The following is a 20,802-nucleotide window of genomic DNA, read 5'->3' as shown; positions in this document are numbered from 1 at the left end:
TTGTCAGGGTGTTAAAAAGCCATAGTTAGAAACGGTTTACGGGTATTTGTTGTTCGAAACGTCAAACTCACCCGAGAAAGCAAATAAAGGCGACTCGACGATTTTCCCCTGACATTTTTGTCTCTTTTTCTTACATTTTCTACATTTCCCTCACTTTCCCTGGCATTTCCAGGTTTTCCCTGACTTTTTAAAATCCCCTGACATTTTTCGGTATTCCCTGACTGTGGCAACCTTTCTATCAGTATGAAACGGGTCTCTTGAGTTGAAGGTCAAGCGATCTGTTCATACTCTCGCTAATTAGGTACTCTAACATTTTCCTCACTATTCCTAGCATTTCCAGGTTTTTCCTGACTTTTTAAAATCCCCTGACATTTCCCGGTATTCCCTGACTGTGGCAACCTTTCTATCAGTATGAAAAGGGTCTCTTGAGTTGCAGATCAAGCGATCTGTCCATACTCTCGCTATATAGGTACTCTAACATTTTCCTCACTTTCCCTGGCATTTCCAGGTTTTTCCTGACTTTCTAAAATCCCCCGACATTTCCCGGTATTCCGTGACTGTGGAAACCTTCCTATCAGTATGAACGGGGTCTCTTGAGTTGCAGGTCAAGCGAGGACGGGTCGGGGGTCCGCGTTCCGGTGGGCGTACTTACGCTTGACCGGAGATGGTATGACCGTATCGCTGTCAACGGACAGGGATCTCTGTTTGGACCTCTGAATCGCGGCCCTCTCCTGACTGTCTTGGGCGGCGAGGGAGAGGACGTTACCGGCGGAGCTCCGCTTCCCCTCGCTGCTGTCGCTCCGGAGGGACTCCTTCGAGGCGGCCGAGTGGAGCGGCTCCAGGGCCAGGCCGCAGGCCGACGACACCGACGCCCGCTCCAGGAGGGAGTGGGCCATCGAGGGCGCCCCGCGCTTCGCCGTCCCCGGTCCGGGAGGAGGGTCCTCGGTCGAGTCCGACGTCCAGCCCCCGCAGTTCAGCGTCAGGTTCACCTGGGGAATAGAGGATACAGAAATGAGTTAAGGGAGCAGTATCTAAAGACGAAGAGAAAAGACAATATGTAATAGAGAATACAGAAATGAGTTAAGGGAGCAGTATCTAAAGACGAAGAGAAAAGACAATATGTAAAAGAGAATGGATGAGAAGTGAAGGGCCAAGAACGTCAGGTTCACCTGGGGAATAGAGAATACAGAAATGAGTTAGGGGAGCCGAATCTGATTGAATCATCAGCGAGCTGACTGTTGAACTTGATAGATAAAGCTATACTGCCATGCTAAGGAAAAACGCCGTATGAACCTCCAAGCGTTGCCAAATTTTCATTTCTAAAACACTAATTTCCTGGTAAAGTTATAAATATTTTTCTTCCAATTTGTCATATAATGCTGATTGCGATTTCACCTACAGTTCCTGAAAATTTCAAGGAAAAATATTCATAACTTTCCTTAAAAATAAACATTTTGCTGAAGGAAATTTGGCAACTCTCGAATGTTCATACGGCGTTCTTCCTTAGCACGGCAGTATAGACAAAGATGACAAAAGGGATTTGAAGGGATATTATTGGTAGAAGCGGGTGGTTGCAATGGATAAAGAAAGTACGTAATAGACGAACTAACGGCAACCCACGAGAGACCCTAAATTTAGTCCATCATTAACCCCCTTAGTCATTAGAACCACCCATTTCAATCAATAGGATCGCTCTACAGGGTGAGCCAGGGTTAAACGGCCGGACTGCAGGAGCGTGTTCCATGGGCCAAAATAAGACTATTTTGTGGTAAAAAGTATTTTCCCAAAAATGGCCCTAGTCGAAGCTACGCCCCCTCCCCCAAATCAGTTTAATTTTCAAGTAAACATGCCCATGATTCTCTTAGTAAAAACAGAATTTGCGCGGTTAAATTTTGCAGTATTAAAATGCAGTTACGTTTTTTTGTGGGGGAAACGACGCATTGTTACACCCGTAGTCTTTAAAGCACGTATGTGACTTAGTTTTGATATAAATTCACTCATTTTTGCGGCAGATGGAGGAACGCTCATTTACGAACATTTTCGGTCATCTTGGTTTGATATTGGAATCTGAAGATTGGCAGGGACATTTTTTGCGTTAAAAGGTTTGCTGCTTTTTAGGGTCCTTAAAGCTCCTTATATAACGTGTCCGTAGTCATACATGTGCGCTAAGCTCAAGGAGACGCACTCATCGTGCGATTTGAATCGATGAGCGAACGAAACCTCAAAGCGCCTTCAAGCTTCCACTCTAATCTTACGAGAAATGACGATACCACTATACGCACGTCGTGATGGTGTTAGCGTATAACCGACCAATTGAAGGCGGACACCAACTTGCCTGTCACGCCTTCCGCCGTGTTCCGCTCTCTCTGTTTCCCTTTGAATAATGTAGGAAACATTACTTTAATAGAGATTACCTCGATTTGAGCAATTTCACCGCCCGCGACGGTAGCAACGCGCCAGTTCGCGTTAAATCGTTTCGCGGCGTTCCAAAATCCCCGCTCCCATTTTAATTTATTGAATGAGACGGAACCGACGCTATTGTTTGAAATGGACCACTAGACAAGGTACGAATTTCAGCATTCTGATACAAGTTTCTTCACCAAAATTTCACGTAGAACACGATGCGCACAACGAATATTACCGAAATCAACTCCCTCCAAAGTTATTAACGATTCTTGGTGCGTAAATTCAAACCACCCGCTCATGAAAACTCAATGCTCTACGTGATTCACATCGCTCGCAAACGTTATCATGAACATCTCTGCGATGAAAACATCTGGCAACCTCAAACTTGACACTGCTTTGGCTCAGAAGTAGCAAATTACTTATAGTTTGAAAAACACATGGTGGGAAATGAACATTGCTCGGTTGAGAAGATTGCTGAAACCGTTGTAGTGCGCGATTTGACTCACGTAGAGCTTTGAGTTTCTTGAGAGCGGGCAGTTCAAATTCCTCGTAACCAATGTGAACTAAAAATGTTAATAGCTTCGTTAGGAGTTGGTCTCAGTAATTTCCGTTGCGCGAATCGTGTTCTACGTGAAATTCTGGTTAAGATACATGTATCAGAATGCTTAAATTCGTACCTTGTCTAGTGGTCCATTTTCAGGAATACCTTCTTCACGTAGGGATGAAAATTCAGTGATTTTTTTAAGTAATGACGTTCAGTATTTCTCCATTCAAAAAAAGGGGTAAGATAGGACATCTGCAATACTACCGTGCCAAGGAAGAACGCCGTATGGGCCTTCATGCGTTGCCAAATGTCTTTTGGTAAAATATTGGTAAAAATACAAATTTTCCGGGATACTCGCGAAAGTTTCCCGTCCACTTTTCCAGGGAATTTTCTTCGCAACTTTATCTGAGGTATCAGAAAATTTCAAGGGAAAATATTCATTATTCGTGTTAAAAATTAATATTTTAGGAGGGGAAATTTGGCAACTCTCGGGTGTCCATACGGCGTTTCTCCTTATCACGGCAGAATTGCTGACCTCTGGCGTGAATACTTATTTTTCTTCGTCTCACAGTGGATCGAGTCACTTAGATGGGTCGGACTCATAATTTGTAACTGAAACTGCAATTTTCGATGTTTATTTCGTCAGATTTTAAATTTTAAAGGGTGTTTCTAAAAGAAAATTTCACGAGGAAACCATTGGAGCTACCATAAGAACCTCAACATTTGGTATAAACGGAGTTAAAAGCTCTTAAAGATTTCGAATTTTGTCCGACCTCGCCTATTGGCTGGATCCACTGTACGGCTCTGGCGTGAATACTTACTTTTCTTCGTTTCCTGAGCGTGCTGGCGTCCGTGTCGGTGGAGGAGGCGCGTGAGCGGGGGCTCTTGGGGGCGTCCGAGGCAAAGGAGGAGCGGGAGGCGCAGGACTTCCAGCGGGGGAGGCACGGGAGGGTGGTGAGGACCCGGTGGAGGAAGAGCCGGAGCATGATGACCGGGTGGAGCACGCACGGGAAGAAGGCCAGCCACAGCGCCGCGAACTCCACGCTACCCGCGTCGCACGCCGACGCCCGCCGCGACGCCATCACACCTGAGGATAAAGGCAAGAGGGAAAACAATCAGTTACCGGTTCCGAGTAGACTAGAGCCTCTTTATACTGAGAGTCGAGATTGTCTCGACTCTCAGTATAAAGAGGTGTAATCTCTCTCTGTTCCTTGTCGAACCCGTGATTCCCTGGTCCATTTCAGATTATAATCTTTGCAATCGGTGAAAATGTAATCTTTATTCCCGTTTGTGACATTGTGGAGGCCTAAAATACGGGAACCAATCAGAGATGAATTCACATTGTCTTGACTTTCAGTTTAAGGGGACTCTAGAGTAGACTATGATATCTTTAAGGAAAACGTAAAAAAACCACACAGATGAAAATACCTCGAGTATACGGACGAAATGCATGGAGAGAAATTGCAACACAGAATGTTGGTTAATTCGGGAAGTGAAACACAAAATGGACTATAATTAAAAGAAAGGAACCAAGATACATCAACGATTGCCAAATTTAACAAGGCAATTTACACTGAAAAAAATGGTATGCTGTTTCAGCACCTAGGATGTCAAAAATGTGTCTGGTGATCCTTTTTTTGGCAGTGTACCAGGTATAGAATTCCTACACTGGAAAAAAAACACATTGGATCTAGAGTCCAGACTCTTGAAAACATTGACAAGAAAAAGGGCTCTTGATTCAATCAGATTTAAGCTTAAATCAAAAGGAAATCCGCTCAAATTAAGAGGCTTGGTTCTTGATTTAAGCTTAAATCTGATTGAATCAACACGGAAAAAAATCAGGTTAGGGTTCGGCACTACCTATGGGTAGTTTTAGGGTCGGTAGTCCTGAGGAACAGAACATGTATTCGTCAACGCTACCTCTCGCTGTCCGTAGCGCCTACCCGCCGCTTGACTGCAACACACACGGCAAGCTTGTTTCCACAAGTAGAATTTCTCTTGCGGAAGGCTAGAATGTCCGGGATGCGTATGCGCCGTGGACTGCTCGACTACGTCATCGTATTCGTCTCGGACGAGGAAAGAAAACATGGCTGCCCCGCGTCGCGTTGCCCAGTCCGGCGCTTTATTTAAAGTAATAGTTTAATACTATGAGGAAAGAATCAACACCCAAAAACTCAGATTTTCCTTGACGTAAGCAAGCTGGCCAGGTTGGCCTAGTGGTTAGCGCGTCTGACTCCAGACCCATAGATCCCGAGTTCGAATCCCGGTGGTGGCGACAAATTTTCACCGAACTGACGAGTGGATCTGCAGAAACAGATTCTACTCGACCTTAATCCCTGAAAATTTGAAAGCCGGAGCTATGGAGCATGAATGTTCTAAACGTCCCCCTGATGCCCGTTGACAATCAAATAATTTCTTTGTAAAAACTCGTGTCTATAGCTAGCTTTGGCTTCCAAAAAAAAAAAAAACAGGAAGAAAAGCCAAATAAACTGTAAGAAAAATTTAAAAAAATAAAAAATAAAAAAAAAAAATAAAAATAATTGAAAAAACTATATTGTGCGCGATGAAATTATGCTCTACGGGTGTAATCAGATTTTTTCGCACATTTTGGCAACTTTGCATCAAGTAGGCTTCAGCCCTGCCGGATCTATCCTTGGAGCCTTCTGTTTCTGTGCCTACGCGCTGCCAGATCTGTTTCTGAACGTCACGGGTCATCTAGCGTGGAACGCAAGCGCGAGGTAGGCTTCAGCACTACCTTGGCTTACGACTGCGAAATCAGGTACCGCGCGGTAGTGTTGAAGGGCAGAAACTAGTCCTCAACCCTAACTCATTTTTTTCCGTGAAGAGTATTTTTTCTTGTCGATATTTTTAAGAGTTTAGAATCTAGATCCAATGTGTTTTTTTCCCAGTGTACCCTTCAAATAATGTCAACGCAGAAAGCCGTATTTACTTAGTTTTGAGAACAATTTCATGCATTACATTCAAAAAAAGCTTTTCAATCTGGATCTAAAACGGGGGCCCTTATTACGGACCCGAAGTGATTGAATCGAAATTAAGTTCCAAAGACTCGTAAAAAGCGACTCCGGCATGAGGGCGACTGTAATTCGACCCGCTACGTGACCTGGAGCCGGAATCAAGCCCAGAGCTCTCGTGAAAGATTGTTAAATTTTATAAAGCTTTTCAGCTTTTACGATCATTTCGGTGCAAGCAATAGCACTTAAACGCCGTAACGTTTAAAAGTTTCATACATTCGAGAAGTCCCTCGAACGGAAAGGTAGCATTGCGTAGGAATGACCACACGGAGAGGATATCATCCCTGCGAGTGTGGGTATGGGTCGTATTCGATAGTATTCGATGTATCGTTTGATTCAAAACAATAAAACATAAAAAAAATTTAGGTTAGAAAAGCTGAAAATGAGAAACAATTTCACTTTTCTTTATCAATTCCATCACAGAAACCCCGCTCCCTCAGATTTCTCAATTGACTTTTGAGGCTACGTTAACATGTCGCGCACGAATCGATATCGATACAGTCTCACCTGTTCGATTTATCGAACACGATCCATTCAATCACGTCCAGACCCTTCCCCCCGGGCCCGTAAAAGGATGACAAAGTATCATAAAAATGCATGCAAATCTGCTAAGAGCTTTACATCAATTTAACTTAGGTTGCAGATTTACGAGGGACGCTCCGGACATATGGTGGACTCTCGCGATGCATTTTCGTTTCGGTTTTTCCCAGTGGCGTGGCGTGCTTTGCGATATATCGATTGATCGGTCATTTGAACCTATGGAAATGTATCGATAAATAGGGTGTTCGCAGCGAACACCTTAAGAATCGATTATTTACCACAGCTTCAAATGGGGAAATATCGATAGATCGCAAAGCATGCCACGCCACTGCTTTCCATCTTTCCTTTCCGTTGTCGCAAATCCTCATAGCTCGACTCTCGTGCAAACCTATGCGCTTTATTGAAGTGTATGATCGGCTGAAAAGTCATTTTACTATTCTACGAGAATTTGGCCGGGGACAATATAATTTGAGATGATTCTTCGGAAATTTGGGGAAATATTAAATAGTCTCTCGATCAATGGCCCTCTAGAAAAGGTATATGAACTAAAGAACTCTGCAACATGTAATGACTTCAAAATTTTAGAGGAAAACCGAATCACACGATGGTGGGTCCGGAAATAAACTTTAAAACATGAGAAAATTATGATAAAATTCCCAAAATGATGACTGGTGAATGTCGAGGGCGACTGCTCAACTCTTTCTTCGCCAGTCGTTGGGCGAGTCTGAGCGTTGACTTCCAAAATTTTTAATGAGACGACGTCTCTGAAATTATTTTACTGACCTCAGACTCAGTTTTTTCTGACAAAGGGGTGCCTTCAATTCTACTTCCTGATTGGGTTGCTGCGTCACGTAGTAAAATAAATAATGGCATTCTATAGCCTTTGGCTTTTAGCACGGAATACTTACTTTTATTGATATGTCGATAAGAGGTACCACTGAGCATCCAACATGCCATGTAAGGTTCACTTCCGGCAATAATGCCTTTATTCTGACCTAAAATAGCCTGTAAAAAAGAATAAATTAAAATAATTCTAGTTTCTTTCTTTTACCTTTGTTGGTAAAATTTTTGAACACTAAACCATGCAATATTGCTAATATTTTCAAATAATTAATTGATTTATTGTCTGATGAGTAAAAAGAGCTTGAAATTCCATGAATTTTGTTAGGTTGACAATGTTTGTTGAGCACGATTTCATTCAAAATCCATCTTTGACGCTACGGTTCTCTGAAAAAAGCGTGTTTTTGGTTCGAGTTTTTGAAACCATAAAAAAATTAAAATGAATATTAATGCACATTTTACTATTCAAATGCGAACACGTTGCAAGTTATGGGTTAGAGTCTATAGAGTCTTTTGGTATTGAATAGTGTCGCGAACACCGCTGGCGTCCATTTTTCCAGTCTTGAGTTTTTTTTATACTTGATGATACTTTTCAGGATTGGATGCAACCACGAAAGACTAATTAATACTACTTTTAGAGTTATCTTTATCCCGAAATGAGCCCTTGCATCACTTTCATGGTTCGCTGGAAAAAAAACACATTGGATCTAGAGTCCAGACTCTTGAAAACATTGACAAGAAAAAGGACTCTTGATTCAATCAGATTTAAGCTTAAATCAAGAACCAAGCCTCTTAATTTGAGCGGATTTCCTTTAGATTCAAGCTTAAATCTGATTGAATCAAGAGTCCTTTTTCTTGTCAATGTTTTCAAGAGTCTGGACTCTAGATCCTATGTGTTTTTTTTTTTCAGTGTTGTGCCAACTCTTCAAAAATATTATTAACATAAAATAATTATAAGCTGGAAGAATGGAGAAAAGCTGTATTGGCACGATAAGATTCAATTGCAGTCTGAAAAGATTGATGTTTGAAATACACGAAAAATTTTACCTCTACGGATTTTAAGGCATGTATGATCGCATTTTCGAGTGAAAGACCGAGTATAGTTTTCGTTTTGGGGTGAGAAATGACGTAGGTGGGCGCCGAGGTCAGTGTAATGTAACTGTCCTCGGCCGCTTCGGTTAACGGTGTGTGAGGTGGAGCGTCCTCTGAAAAAATAAAATAATTAATGAATCAATGAATTGGGCTGAATAAATATAAAATCAAAACATATTTGCAAGTAAACTTTATATAAAATTGGACGAGAAGAGGCGGGAACGAGACTGAAAAAACACACGATAACGATTACAAATCACGGAGTGTTTCGACCGGTCTCCAGGTCATTATCAACCGTCAAAAAGAATTAAATAATCTAAACAAATAAAAGCTAAAAACAATGTTACCCGGCGCTGGTCATGGCGGCTAGAAGACCGGTAACATTGTTTTTAGCTTCTGTTTTTCTTTTTTAGATTTTCTAATTCTTTTTTGACGGTTGAAAATGGTCGAGACGTCCCGTGTTTTGTAATTATTGTGTGTATATAGATTTGACCGTTATCAGTCCAACCGCATTAGAGATTGACAAATTTCCTGACGTTTTATTATATTTTTATTCAGAAACATGGGAGCATCATGCGATCAATAATTGTGCCTTATACTGAGCTAAAGTTACTATAATAACAAGTGAAGAAATCAGAGCATAGGATGAAATTTTGCTGAGTCAATTGCAAGTGGGCTGATTCCGGTTGAAGCCATGCGTTATCGATACACAGTGGCTTGGTCCGAGGTAAAACGCCTTCAAGACTCGTGAATACTTCTCCACTTACGCGCTTTGAAATCGTATGATCACGTTGATCGCATTTAAAAAGCTATTCCGTATTTGCTTTGATGGAAGCCACCCGACGAGTTAATTACTCATGTAACTACCAAATTAATTTCTACATCGAATTTCTTTCGAGGTTCGAAACATTGTATTTAAATTAACGAGCTTATTTAGCTGATAAGGCACAATTCGTCATTGATGACTAAATGAAATAAATAAATAGTTAAAAAATAATAAAACATGAATTTCAAGGGGAAGCTGCAGAGTCACTAAAAAGATGAGATTTCAGACAAAACAGCAGTAAGTCCATAATATTTTGTGGAGTAGCTGCCTTGATTGCTGCCTTGAGTAATGATACGTATGTCCGCCAATTTCTAGCCTTAATATATTTTTATTGCACGATTGACACGTAATCATACGGCTGAAACATGCAGAAAATTCACTCGATGCAGTCCTCTGTAATATGAGATGAAACGGCCCTTTTAATGCAGTCGAATATATGGACGGTGTAAGTCGGCAATCACATAACTCGTTTGCGGTGTCTGAAAATCTCCGACTCTTTGTTATTTTTTTAAGGGAGAACAAATTGACATCATTCCTTCAAGTTTTCTTAGAATTATCTTCGCACAGAGAAGAAAAATCTCGGCAGTTTTGAAGAATCGAAGTTCGATCGTTCTTGGAAGTTTCGTTGAGTAGTTTTCCGTTTAAAAAATAAAGTATAACAGAAAGTCTGCGACGTCGCAAACCGAGTTATTTGATTGCCGACTTACACCGTCGATATACAATTTGACAGAGTCTTCAGTCTTTTGGAAGATTACTGACATTGTTACGAAGAACTGAGAGAGTTTTCAAAAATGCTTGGTCCTCATTCTCAAAATTCAAATTCTGGAGTTATTACTTCATTCGGTAACACGGCAGTTAAACACTATACTTCTACTTTCGACTGGACCACATTTTGAAATAATTTCAAACTGCTAATTCCGGCTTATTTTAGGAACAACCTATGTATAATTAGTTTCCCTACGTCGAAAGATACTTTTTTGAATATAGAGGTTTCTCGTTGCAAAATGTAATCCAACTTTTATTTGAGGGTTGCCGAAGACCCCTGCATTTCCCGTGGAATCGCGAACTTTCGAGGCCCGAAGCGGCAACACACAACCCTGAAGTTGGATTGCAGGTTCGGATGATAATTATCTTCCCCTCGAAAGCTTCTCACCGCCTTCTACCCCTCGTGATGCCGTGCACAATTCGATTCGAAAATTAATCAAATTAGAGCGAGAATGCATCGGAGACTCGAAGAAAAGGCGCTGCCAGAGGGAGACAAAACATCCGTGGGATAAAATTGCGCAGAGAAGTGCAGCGTTACGAACACAACTAGATGTCTCCCGACACTCGAAACAGGGTTGCCAGACTTGAGATAAGATTGACGCTCACTGGTTGCCATACCTTAGTGTGCGAATAAATATCCCGAGCAAAAATTGGACTACATATTTCTAAGGAGCTACTATTTCTAGATCAGCTGTAAAAGCACAGACGAGGGGCTTAAAGAAAAAAGCGCAAAAGTGCAGTTTTTGCTATTTCGAGAGATACGTCTTTGAAGTTTCGAAATTACATGGATCCTCATAGCGAAAAAAAGTTCAAACTAACTTTTTGATACATAAAAATTGGAATTTCGGAGCGAATTTTTCTCTGAGTATGCATTAAGACTAGTTTTACTTGCGAGGTTCGATTAGAGTCCCTTTATACTGAGAGAAAAGACAATGCGAATCCATTTCTGATTGGTTCCCGTGTTTTAGGCCTCCACAAAGTCACAAAGGGGAATAAAGATTTCATCTCCACCAACTGCAAAGATTTTAAATTGGAATGGACCGGGGAATAGGGGGTACGGCAAGGAAGAAATGGAATGAGAGAGGGAACGGAAATAGGAATTCGGGAACGGGTTGATCAACGATTACAAAAAACGTCCGATTTGTGTTATTCTTATTCCCGTTTGTGACTTCCATGAACCATGTTGTCTCAACTCTCTTTAAAAGAGGACTCTACCCAAGTAGCATTTCTCAACGGAAAAATCGCTCTATATTGCGATTTTATCGGCGATAAAATCGCCAGGATCATCAACATCTGAGCGATTATCCTCGATCTTATCGCGATAGAATCGCGCTTTTATCGCCCGAAAAATTATTGCGATATTTTCGAAATAAATATCGAGATAAATGGCGATTTAATCTCGATTTTATCGACGAAAATTGATCACGATTTTATCGAACCAAAAATTGTGATTTGTGGCAATTCAATCGCCATATATCGCGATTTTTGATACGATAATATCTCGATATATTGCCACCGATAAAATCGCGATAACCAACCGATAAAATTGCTGTTTATCGCGATCACTGCTACTTGGGCAGGTTTGTTGGGAGTTCATTTCCATTCAAATTGAACTTTCTAAGATTGGCGGCAACCCTGATAGAGCACTGGAAGGGTGAAGGGAAAAGTCGACATTGTAAGCTCAGAGCAACACTTGTCATCACAGAAGACGCGGGGGTGGGGAAACTTCCCCTGGCCGGCGGTCGGGGGAAGGGGGTGGGCTGAAGATACAAGTACCTGTATTTCGACGTGCTTTACGCTTTTGAGTCTTCTCAGCTTTTCGACAAACAATCGTGCCCCCTCCGCTCTCCCTCGCTCCCGTTTTGAGAGACAAACGGTGCCATGCGGATAAATCGGGCCATTTGTCATGTTTATAATCCCTGCAACTCCCCCAGTTGCCTCTTCCGACGGATTCCTTTGAATTAGCTGTGATGAAAGGCATGAAATCGGACTCATTAAGTGGAAAAGATAACCATCTTGATGAAGCTATAAGAAAACGCGTTTATGATATTAAGGAAATACGGGTTGGAAATGCTGTTGCTTTTCATTTCCGTCGTTTTAGATAAATTCCTTCTGGTTGACGAAATTGACCCCTCTCGGAAAATTCTTTTCCCGCATCAGGCTCTTTTTGCGAAATGTTTCCCGACTCTGTCGTGCCAGATTTCTCTCGAAAAAACATTTATTGTTAAGATTTTCAGATACTTCAGATCAAATTGTGGATAAAATTTATCGTTACGGTTGGGAGAAAAATATTCATAAACATTCCTGAAAATTCGTTTTTTTACTGTGGGAGATTTTGTAATGTCTAAAGGTTATAATGCGGCTTTTGAGCAGGGCAGAATGAATCTCTCAAGGCTTATAAGATATCGGTATTCTTTGGACAAGGCGTCCGCAAAGACTTTCCAAACATCGAGGATGCTATTAGGCCGAATCTACGATTTGAAGGAGAACTGGCATGGTTTTAAGGACTGAGGAAATCTGCTTCCTGAATGGAGAGACGGAAACTCGGTGGCGTAGTGTGCTTTGAGATTCATAGATTGATCAGCCATTTAAACCTATGTAAAAGGGTCGATACACAGGGCGTTCGCAACGAACACCTAATGATCGATTCTTTACCATATCTTCAAGTGGGGAATTATAGATTATCACGCTCCGCCACTGCAAAAAACGTACACTGAGGGAACGATTTTCACAAGAGTCATCAAATTTGGGCTTGCAGAATGTCCTGTAAAGTTGGCGAACCAAACTTGACGATTTAACGATCGCTAATTCTTGCCGTATACACTGCACGATAAATTCGTCTGCTTCGTCGACAAACGTTTTCTCAGAGTACGAATGAGTTTTACGTGACAGTCTTCAGGAAAACAGACTCTCAATAGCTGAAAGACTATATACTATAAGATATTGATATACATCTTAGGAAAACAATCCAGAAATATACCTACTCGTGCGGGTGAACGCCCAAAGAAATCAAATAAAACTTGATTGACAACTGCCTTATGTTCGCAACTGACAAGAACATAGTTTTGATAAAAAAGAAAATAAATAAATAAAAAAAATCAAGTTTAATGTGTCATGTTTTAGCGCTATACTAATCGAAACGAAGTCCAAAGATAAGATCTCCTGATGGATCGTATTCGATAGTGGTTCGATTTATCGTTTGGTCAAAACAGTAGAGCATAACCCCAAAGAAAAGCTGTAGGATTTAAGTTGGAAAAGCTAAAAATGGGAATATTCCAAACAATTTCACTTTTCATTGCCGTTTGGTACTCACGAGAATAAAAAATCTATAAAAAAACCCCGTTCCCTCAAATTTCTTAAGTGACTTTGGAGGCTATGTTTACATGTTGAACCAGTCGATATCGATACAATCTCATCTGTTTGACGTATCGAATACGATCCATATTAAAAACTATTATCAGTCGTGTACAATTTGACAACTATGTCCCTGCGGAGGGATTCCGACGAGATGAGTTGGACTCGCGAACAATTTTCTCTCGCGGGAATTCTTGTTTTTTCCCCTTTTCTTTTCTTCGAAAGCGAGACGATTGACTCGTCCGAGGTGTACAGTTATGTGTTATTGAACGTACTAAACAGAAGTCTCCGAGTAAAATGAAGTGTTCCCCGAAGTGAGAAACAACTCGCGATAACCACTGGTGACCAAAGATTCCGGATAAGTTCATCTCTTACTTCGATTTAGTAAATCGACACCGTTATCATCCGTGGTCCTCAAAGGTATTAAACTGCGGAATTGCTGTTGTGGTAAAGGTCGGTAAATTATTTAGTCTCTGTGCGGTCTATTCATTTAACTTTTGAGTGGAGGGATTCTTTATAAAAATATAAGTTAAGTACGATTGGCGAAACTTTCATCTCCCGAGGTCAATCTACACCATAGAAGAGATAAACATCTATGTATCGATTAAATTTCGTCCAATACTGTTTCTCAGGCAAAACAACGATTCTATATCGCCACAATTACACTTCAGTTGTTTTTTTCTGAGAAATATGTTTGATGAGTAAATCTAAAAAATCTCATGATTCTGGGAATCGGTTAATTTGTGCCCGTTCTTTTAACCCCCCCCCCCCATATTTTTTGCACATTCTGTTACCTGTCGTAGAACGGCGTTTCTCCTGAATAGTTGAAGCGACGCCCGTCGACGGTGAGGTATCAATTTCCAACCCCTACACAAGGTGCCATCAAGCGGAAATGAGAAAGAGTAACAGCTCTAAGGGGAGGGGGCGAAATTACCCGGCTCGAATTTCATTTTCAGAGCTCTCCACTGCCGCGCTAAGAAAGAACGCCGTATGAACACTCGAGAGTTGCCAAATTTTCTTCGTTAAAATGCTTATTTTCGAGGGAAGTCATGAATATTTTTCCTTCGAATTTTCAGAAGCTTTTGGTGAAATTGCTAACAAAATGGACCACTAGACAAGGTGCGAATTCAAGCAATGTTTTACTAACTAAAATTCAACGTAGAAAACGATTCTTGCATCAAAAATACGGAAATCAACTCCTAACTAATATTTTAACGTTTTAATTTTACATTGGTTACGGGAAATTTGAATTTCTCGATCTCAAGGAACGCAAAACTCTACGTGAGTCAAATCACGCGCTACATCGGTTTTGTCAGGCTCCTCATACAAACATCGTTCTTTTCCCACCCATTATTGTTCTGAGTGTAAACAATTTGCTTTAGCTGAGCCAAAGCGTCAATTTTGAAATTGCAACATTTTCGTAGACTGCCAAGGAAACGTTTAGTTTGCGATCTGACTTATGTAGACCATTGTGTTTTCATGCGCGCGGGAGGTTTGAATTCACGCGTCAAGAAAAATTAAGTATCTTGGTTTGGAGTCAATTTCAGTAATTTTCGCTGCACGAATCATGTTCTACGCTAAATTTTGGTTAAGAAACGTGTATCAGAATGCTTAACTTCGTACCTTGTCTACACGGAAAAAAAAATTGCTGATTCAGCAATTCAATTGCTAAAAACAGTGAGTGCAATGTTTTAACGCAGATTTTACAACAAAATAAAATGCTACTTTAACCATCCCCGAGGTTAAATTAGTTTACAATGTGGTTAAAGTAGCATTTTTTTGTTGTAAAATCTGCGTTGAAACATGGCACTCACTTTTTTTAGCAATTGAATTGTTGAATCAGCAATTTTTTTTTCCGTGTAGTAGTCCATTATCTGAAAAATTGGAAAGAAAATGTTCACGAGTTGAACAAGAAATTCGTGTTTTATGAAACAAAATTTGGCAACGCATGCAAGTTCATACGACGTTTTTCCCTTACCACGGCAGAACACTTGACCCCCGCTGCTGAGACCTCTGTGTCGCGCTTTGCAGGGCGGTTAGACCGCTGTCCTAACTTCATTTTTAAGACCATCGCCAATTTATGAAATTGAATCCCACCTTCCCTCGTCCATGGCCGCGGGCCTCTCGAGGCGAAGCGATGGAGGGATTTACGGCCCGTTGTTTCGATGCTCGTGCGGAGAACGGGCGTAGTTACATTTGGACGTAGTTCTACCAAAGAGACCTATGTGCAAGTGAGAAATGTGGGGTGTGCTCTTGGAAGCTGCATAAGAAGCAATGTAAAAGTGGGCGTGATTCCTTTTGAAGAATTGGAAAAGCGGGATATTGCATTCTATCAAACAGACCTATGTGCAACTGAATGCGGAACTCATGAGCCGCGGGCATGGCAAGAGAGCGTTGTGGACAGGGCTCATGAGTTAAAGACGAAGCGGAGCCGGGAAGGCGGTGGACGGTGGTTCCTCCATCTCCGTTGACGTCACTGGCGCTTTATTATTCTCATTCACTCTTACGGCCAGAGACTAACGAGCACACCCCACATTTCTCACTTGCACATAGGTCTGTTTGGTAGAAATACGTCCATTTTAGACACTGAAAAAAATATGCCGGTAGATTTTACCATCTCTGACACAGTGATACGAATATGGTAATAAACACCAGACTCTATGGTGGCATTTACCATACTATGGTAAGAATCACCAGAGTTCTGGCGAATACTACTATAATTCTGGTTATTTCCACTAAATAGTATCACTGTGTAAAAAATCAAGTAGACTCATAGTAAATGTCACCATACTTTTTTTTCAGTGGAGATGAGCCCTATTGTCTGTACAAAGCTTTGGTTTTCAGGGCTCAAGTGAATATGCAGTTACAATATTCGTAGGTAAAGCTACGGTATGATCCCAGTTCAGCAGGTTCACGGTGCTTTGGCCGCTGTTGACTGCGATGGTTGAGTCTTTGAAATTGTATTCCACCGTACGAAGGAAAAACACCGTGTGTTTATCCAACTGTTGCAAAATTTTTAACGTCCAGTCAGCAATGTGTAATAATGTATTATCCACAGCTCGTGTATTCGAGTTTTTGCGATACTAACATTTTCTGTTCTCGAAACGGAAGCCCATAAAAAGTCAGTTGCGCTGGTCACAAAATCGTGCTCTGGTGCTTTAATCTTGTAGATTTTCTAAAATTAATAAGATCCGTCCAAACAGCAAATTTCTACCGAGCTATCGCGCATAGAAAAAATTTGATTTATGATGTCATCCACTGTGGAAGTGATAGCTTTGGTTTCTTCCACTTTGTATTCATTTGCTGGGGAAACGCACATTTGCAACTTGAAAATAAGGTGACAGAAACCAAGGGTGTCACTACCGCGGTGGATAACATTAAAAACTTAATTTTTAAGCGAACATAGAGACATTTCTATCTTTTCTCGGAAAAAAATACTTTATCGGGAGAAACAAGGTAACGTTGGAATGCTCATACGGCGTCGAAGCACAATAAGGGCCTTTTAAGCCTCATACGATGTCACAATTATTCTAACGCGAGTTTGAATATGCGCGCCAAACACGGTGAGGCCGGCGTTGAGCGCATAATAGCGCCTACAAGACTGTGGGAATACTTCACACATTGAGCCAAACAGTGCGGTCGGCTTGAGCCGCATATTAGCGCCTACAAGACTGCCTGGATACTTCTCGCATTGCGCCAAAAGTAAAGCAGTCGGTCAGTCGGCGTGATACGCATACTAGCGCGCCTACAAGACTTCAAGTTCAGTCGAAGTTACGCACATTTGCACTGACTGTTCAACGTGAAACTCCGATCAAAGCATAATGGAAGAAACCAAGGGTGTCACTACCTCGGTGGATGACATCATAAACTTAATTTTTCGGGCACGATATGTCGGTTAGCATTGAACGCAGAAAGTTGCTGTTCGGGCAGATCTTATAAATTTTAGCTGATCTACAAGAATCAAGCATCTAAATAAGCTTATTCTGTAACCAGCGCAACCGACTCATATTTCAATGCTCCGTTTCAGATTTCATTTAACAGCTCAGAGTGAAAATTCATATACTTTGTATATGTTGTTGCGCGGAAAATAAGGGTATCGCCAAAACCCAAATACTTTCAAAAAATATACGTCAATTGCAAAACATAGAAACATCTTGGAGATCCAGGAACAGGCATTTTTTGGCCTTCATCCCTTTTCTCTTTTCATCTTGATAGCTTCCCTTTTCTTCTTTTCGTTTTCTCTGCAGAAAAGTTATGAATAGCCACTAGTGAGAGGACGGTTTGAATCCTTAGTTTCTCCGATGACAATAAATTACCGTCCTCATTTCTCAAATGCCTCGCGATTTCACAATTTTCCTTCGCATCATTTTCCGAGAATGTCTCTCCTAATAGCCACAAAATTGGAAGAAGATACCCGCCGGGCCGCGGGGCAATAGGGGTCGAAGAAAGCCAAGTAGATTAAGACGACTCAAAACTCAATCACGAAAATCTTCTTTTTTCTCGGTAAAAAAAAATAATCAAAGATCGACGATTGCTTGTACTGTTAGAATGAAATACATGAGAAGACCAAACGTCGAGAAATCAGATATATTCTGTAAAATTCCCGTTTCACTTTAAAAGTCAGGCAAAACACGCATCCATTACGCCTGCAAGTACTTTTCAGCTGTCTGTTTTACGAACAAAAATGAGTTGTAACACCTTAGGTACTTCAAGCTGAAAACGCCCGAAAGAGAAAATCAACCGTCCAATTTGATCAATCAAATACAATCAATAGCGATTCTTGAAGGAATAATATCGTATAAAAGTTCCAACAAATTACACAAATTTGTTCCAATCATAATGGATGGAACGTTAGCGGAGATTTGAGAACGCTGCAACCAGGAAATACCCTTTCTGCAGCCAGCGCCTCAAACGACATAGGTTAAATGACACAAATATAGACACATTTTTATAATCTAACTTCCATTTAATCTGTGTTAAAAGCACTTCCTAATATCCCCTTCAGATATTGATTTCCAATCACTGGAAAAAAAAACACATTGGATCTAGAGTCCAGACTCTTGAGAACATTGACAAGAAAAAATACTCTTGATTCAATCAGATTTAAGCTTAAATCAAAAGGAAATCCGCTCAAGTTAAGAGGCTTGGTTCTTGATGTTAGCAAAAATCCGATTGAATCAAGAGTATTTTTTCTTGCCGATGTTTATAAGAGTTTGGAATCTAGATCCAATGTGTTTTTTTTTTTTTTTCCAGTGCGGCAGTAGGGAGCTGAAGGGCGCTGAGCAGTAGGGAAAATGAAATTTGAGACGGGTAATTTTGCCCCATCCCTTAAGAGCTGTTACTCTTTCTCATTTCCGGATGATGGCACCTTGTGTAAACCAATCAGAAATGAATTCACATTGTCTTAACTCTCAGTATAAAGGGACTCTGATAGATTCAACCTGTTTTTTTCCAGTGAACCAGGAAATGCCCTTTCTGCACCCAGCGCTTCAAATAACATACGTTAAATGACACAAATATAGACAAATTTTCATAATCTAACTTCCATTTAATCTGTGTTAAAAATACTTCCTAATATCTCCTTCAGATATTGATTTCCAAACTTTGCGTTGTGTGATTGTTCTCTACGAAAGATTTCGAAGAGAAAACACGTGACCTTTCTTTCTAGTTCAGACCTTGTCTAATACCCAATCACAGTCCTCATTTCAGCGATGCCCCGGAGAGGTCACATTTTTTGTGCGGTTCATTTTCCGCGAACCTCTCTCTGAATAGCCACGAAATCGGGGGACGACACCCGCCGCCGGGTAACGGGAGGCACTCGGGGTCGAAGGGAGGCCAAATAAATTGAGACGACTCAATAACGACGGAAAAAATCGAGAGGGTAATCGAGAATCGACTGCTAAGTCTGAATCGTCACTGGCGCGCTCTATCGGGGGGACCGGAAGTCCGGATGACTGGCTCCGTCGGATTTAATGTGACAACTGAGATTCTATCCCTTGATCCTCCCTCCTCCGGGCTGAGGAGATTTTGTGATACCCATCCATTTCCAAGTCAATTTGCACCTGGACCCGGAGACGGGCGTGTCAGGTTGTCGAGTTGCACGACGGTGGATTGACTCCGATGCGGGAGATGTAGAGAGAGGTAATTCAAAACGACCTAAGTGACACTGGGTCTTGTAAGATATAGACATAATTTAATGCGGATCTTGGATCCGCCTTGGCATAAATTCGGTTGAACGTTTCCGTCATGTGTATTACAGTGGCGTGGCGTGAATGATCAATTATCGATATTTCCCCATTTGAATTCGTGGTATAAAGAATCGATTATTAAGGTGTTCGCTGCGAACACTCTGCTAATCGATCCTTTTCCGTATGTTATAATGACAGGTCAATCGATATATCGCAAAGCACGCCACGCCACTGGTGTATTAACATCCTGATAGGAGGAAAATTCAAAACGACCTAAGTGACACTGGGTCTTGCAAGATATAGACATAATTTAATGCGGATCTTGGAGCCGCCTTGGCATAAATTCGGTTGAACGTTTCATTCATGTGTATTAACATCCTAAAAGGAGGGGAATGCAAAACGACCTAAGTGACACTGGGTCTTGCTAGTTATGGACATAATTTAATGCGGATCTTTCAACCGCCTTGGCATAAATTCGGTTGAACGTTTCATTCATGTGAATTAACATCCTGAAAGGAGGGCAATTTAAAACTACCTAAGTGACACTAGGTCTTGCAAGATATAGACATATTTTAATGCGGATATTGAAGCCGCATTGTCATACATTCGGTTGAACGTTTCCGTCATGTGTATTAACAACCTAAAAAGGGGGCAATACTGCCTTGATAACGAAGGAAGCGCAGTGACTGCAAAAATGAAGTTTCGAGACAAAGGGGTCCGAAGCGTTTGACCAGAAAATTTTATTGAAAGAAACCTCCATTTTTCGTTGAATTGCCACTAATGATCCAAAAGACTCTTTGAAATCGTCTGAATGATTCAAAATCGACCGATATTATTTCAAGTACATAGGTTTCAAGTACAGGGTCATTATTAATTTTCATAGATAAGACAGCCGTAAGTGCTATCTCCTGCATGCTTACGTGGTTCCGTTTTGGACACACATCAAACACATTTTCAGGTTAGAAATTGGCAGAAGTGGGCGAAATTTTACTTCAAAGCACCGTTTACATTGAATTACTGGAGGAATAATGTCACTTACGACTGTTTTGTCTGGAACTACATCATTTTTTGCGCTTTCGCGGCTTTCTCATAAGTCTTGTTTTTATGAAATTAAAATGAATTATACTGTTTCAGCTATTTCAGTGATTTCATTTTGAAAGGGATTGGACGAATATTTAAGGAAGCTCGATTCCGAAAATTTGACACTTACTGCTC

At 41.1% G+C, this 20,802-nt stretch overlaps 1 protein-coding gene across 2 annotated transcripts in view; it reads right to left on the bottom strand.

Moving 5' to 3' along the window:
• LOC109033369 (uncharacterized) overlaps nucleotides 1–20,802 on the bottom strand; it is a 358,654-nt gene that overhangs the window by 123,289 nt on the left and 214,563 nt on the right. Inside the window, exons 21-24 of one of the 2 annotated variants that reach the window (XM_072305106.1) lie at nucleotides 8,410–8,567; nucleotides 7,431–7,527; nucleotides 3,772–4,037; nucleotides 653–989 (exon numbers count right to left, since the gene is read on the bottom strand). In XM_072305106.1, the coding sequence (XP_072161207.1) occupies nucleotides 653–989; nucleotides 3,772–4,037; nucleotides 7,431–7,527; nucleotides 8,410–8,567 (858 nt within the window). The remainder of the gene's footprint in view (nucleotides 1–652; nucleotides 990–3,771; nucleotides 4,038–7,430; nucleotides 7,528–8,409; nucleotides 8,568–20,802) is intronic. The other variant, XM_072305107.1, reaches the window with a different exon arrangement.

This window comes from Bemisia tabaci, chromosome 10 (assembly GCF_918797505.1).
Source record: "Bemisia tabaci chromosome 10, PGI_BMITA_v3".
NCBI classification, from domain to species: Eukaryota; Metazoa; Arthropoda; class Insecta; order Hemiptera; family Aleyrodidae; genus Bemisia; species Bemisia tabaci.
Note: the sequence above shows the minus strand (reverse complement) of the source record. Positions and strands in the feature narration are given on the sequence as shown.